The sequence below is a fragment of the Branchiostoma floridae genome, chromosome 6, assembly GCF_000003815.2.
Source record: "Branchiostoma floridae strain S238N-H82 chromosome 6, Bfl_VNyyK, whole genome shotgun sequence".
Classification (NCBI taxonomy): Eukaryota; Metazoa; Chordata; class Leptocardii; order Amphioxiformes; family Branchiostomatidae; genus Branchiostoma; species Branchiostoma floridae.
The window spans coordinates 13,569,184-13,570,649 of NC_049984.1; the positions used below are offsets into that span (position 1 = coordinate 13,569,184).

Consider the following 1,466-nt stretch of genomic DNA (forward strand, 5'->3'; position numbering starts at 1 on the left):
GCATCCTGGAGGATCCTCTTTGCTACATAGTCAGGCTGGTAGAGTCCCGCTGTCTCTGAGATCAACTTCGTCTCCTTGGGCTGCAAGTGATAAGCAGATGTCAATCAAGACAGACCTATGGGGTATGACAGACCTTTAGAGACCCTAATGATAATAAATTACTTTAACTTGGCAGATATATGCAAAATATGGATGAGATTGTGTTTTCATAATCTCAAAGCAGATGTTTGGGGAGGCTAAACAGTTTTCCCAAGGATATTGGTCTTTTATCCTTGCAGCCTGTTTCTGTGTCAAACCACAGAGAAGACAGGAGTAGAACAGTCAAGTAACATCTCTGTATCCTAATGCAGGACACAACATTGTAACCAACCAATGGCTTGTCACCCACCTTAAATGTTTGTTCTGTCTGGAAGCCAGGTGTGTCAGTGTCAGGAGGGAAGGTGATAGTCAGGTAGATGTTGTATGGTTTCACCTCCATCTGCAATGCCTCAGCAAACCCCCTGAGGGCAAACTTTGATGCAGAGTAGGCTGTGAAGCCGTACAGCCCAATCTGGCCAGCCTGGGAGGACACCAGGACAATCCGCCCCCTGCGTCTGTACTTCATGGTAGAGATGACAGCCCTGGTGGCATGGATAGTCCCATAGTAGTTCACTTCCATTTGTTGCTAATGGAAATTGACAACAATGGATTGTTATGTAAACCAAGGTGAAAATATCTACTGTGGTTTACATTTTTCTTGTGTTAGTTATTCTTTACATTCATCACCCCATGACCCCTCATCATCCATCTTTAACATGGATATTCATTACAAAATGCCATCAAAACTACACTATAATACAGACAGCTTTTAACAACTCAGGCAATTAATGACCATGACAGACAATCTGCTATTTTAAATCCTACCTTGAATTCGTCAACAGGAATATCTTCAAATCTGCTGGCAAAAGATGTTCCAGCACAGTTCACCAGCATGTCTACTGGGCCCAGCTTCTCTTGTGCCTGAAAAAACACAAAGTACAATGTTCAAAGAGCTCCAGACTACAGAAAACCTATGATTTTACAGAAAATATTACATGTATTTAGTTTCATCAATATGATAACATCATAACAGCAGATGCTAATAACAGTAGCAACTGAAGCTGCAATCTGGAACCGTGCAGTCTATCTTCATGCATGACCTCGTCTAAGCAGCACTTGATCACTACATGGTTTTTATATTGGTACTTAAGTTAAACAGGATGAGCTAAGGTTTTGATGTGAGTGTAAGGGTCATTCTATTCATATTATCTTGTACCTGTTGTACTGCCTTCTCCACTGCACTGAAGTCTTTGGAAATGTCCACAGAAATGCATAGCACCTTCTGTTTAATATAAGAACACAAACTTTTAGTCAGAACATTGTTAAGAACAACATAGAAAAGTACATTCAACAAGGTCCTGCATACTCCAATGATTTGTAGCAAAGCT

At 40.9% G+C, this 1,466-nt stretch overlaps 1 protein-coding gene across 1 annotated transcript in view; it reads right to left on the minus strand.

Annotated features, from left to right (window-relative positions):
- Nucleotides 1-1,466, minus strand: part of LOC118418111 (3-ketodihydrosphingosine reductase-like) — a gene marked incomplete in the record, with an annotated part of 3,584 nt that overhangs the window by 991 nt on the left and 1,127 nt on the right. The window contains 3 exon segments of the mRNA XM_035823941.1: nucleotides 3-80; nucleotides 389-664; nucleotides 904-999. Of these exon segments, the coding sequence (XP_035679834.1) occupies nucleotides 3-80; nucleotides 389-664; nucleotides 904-999 (450 nt within the window).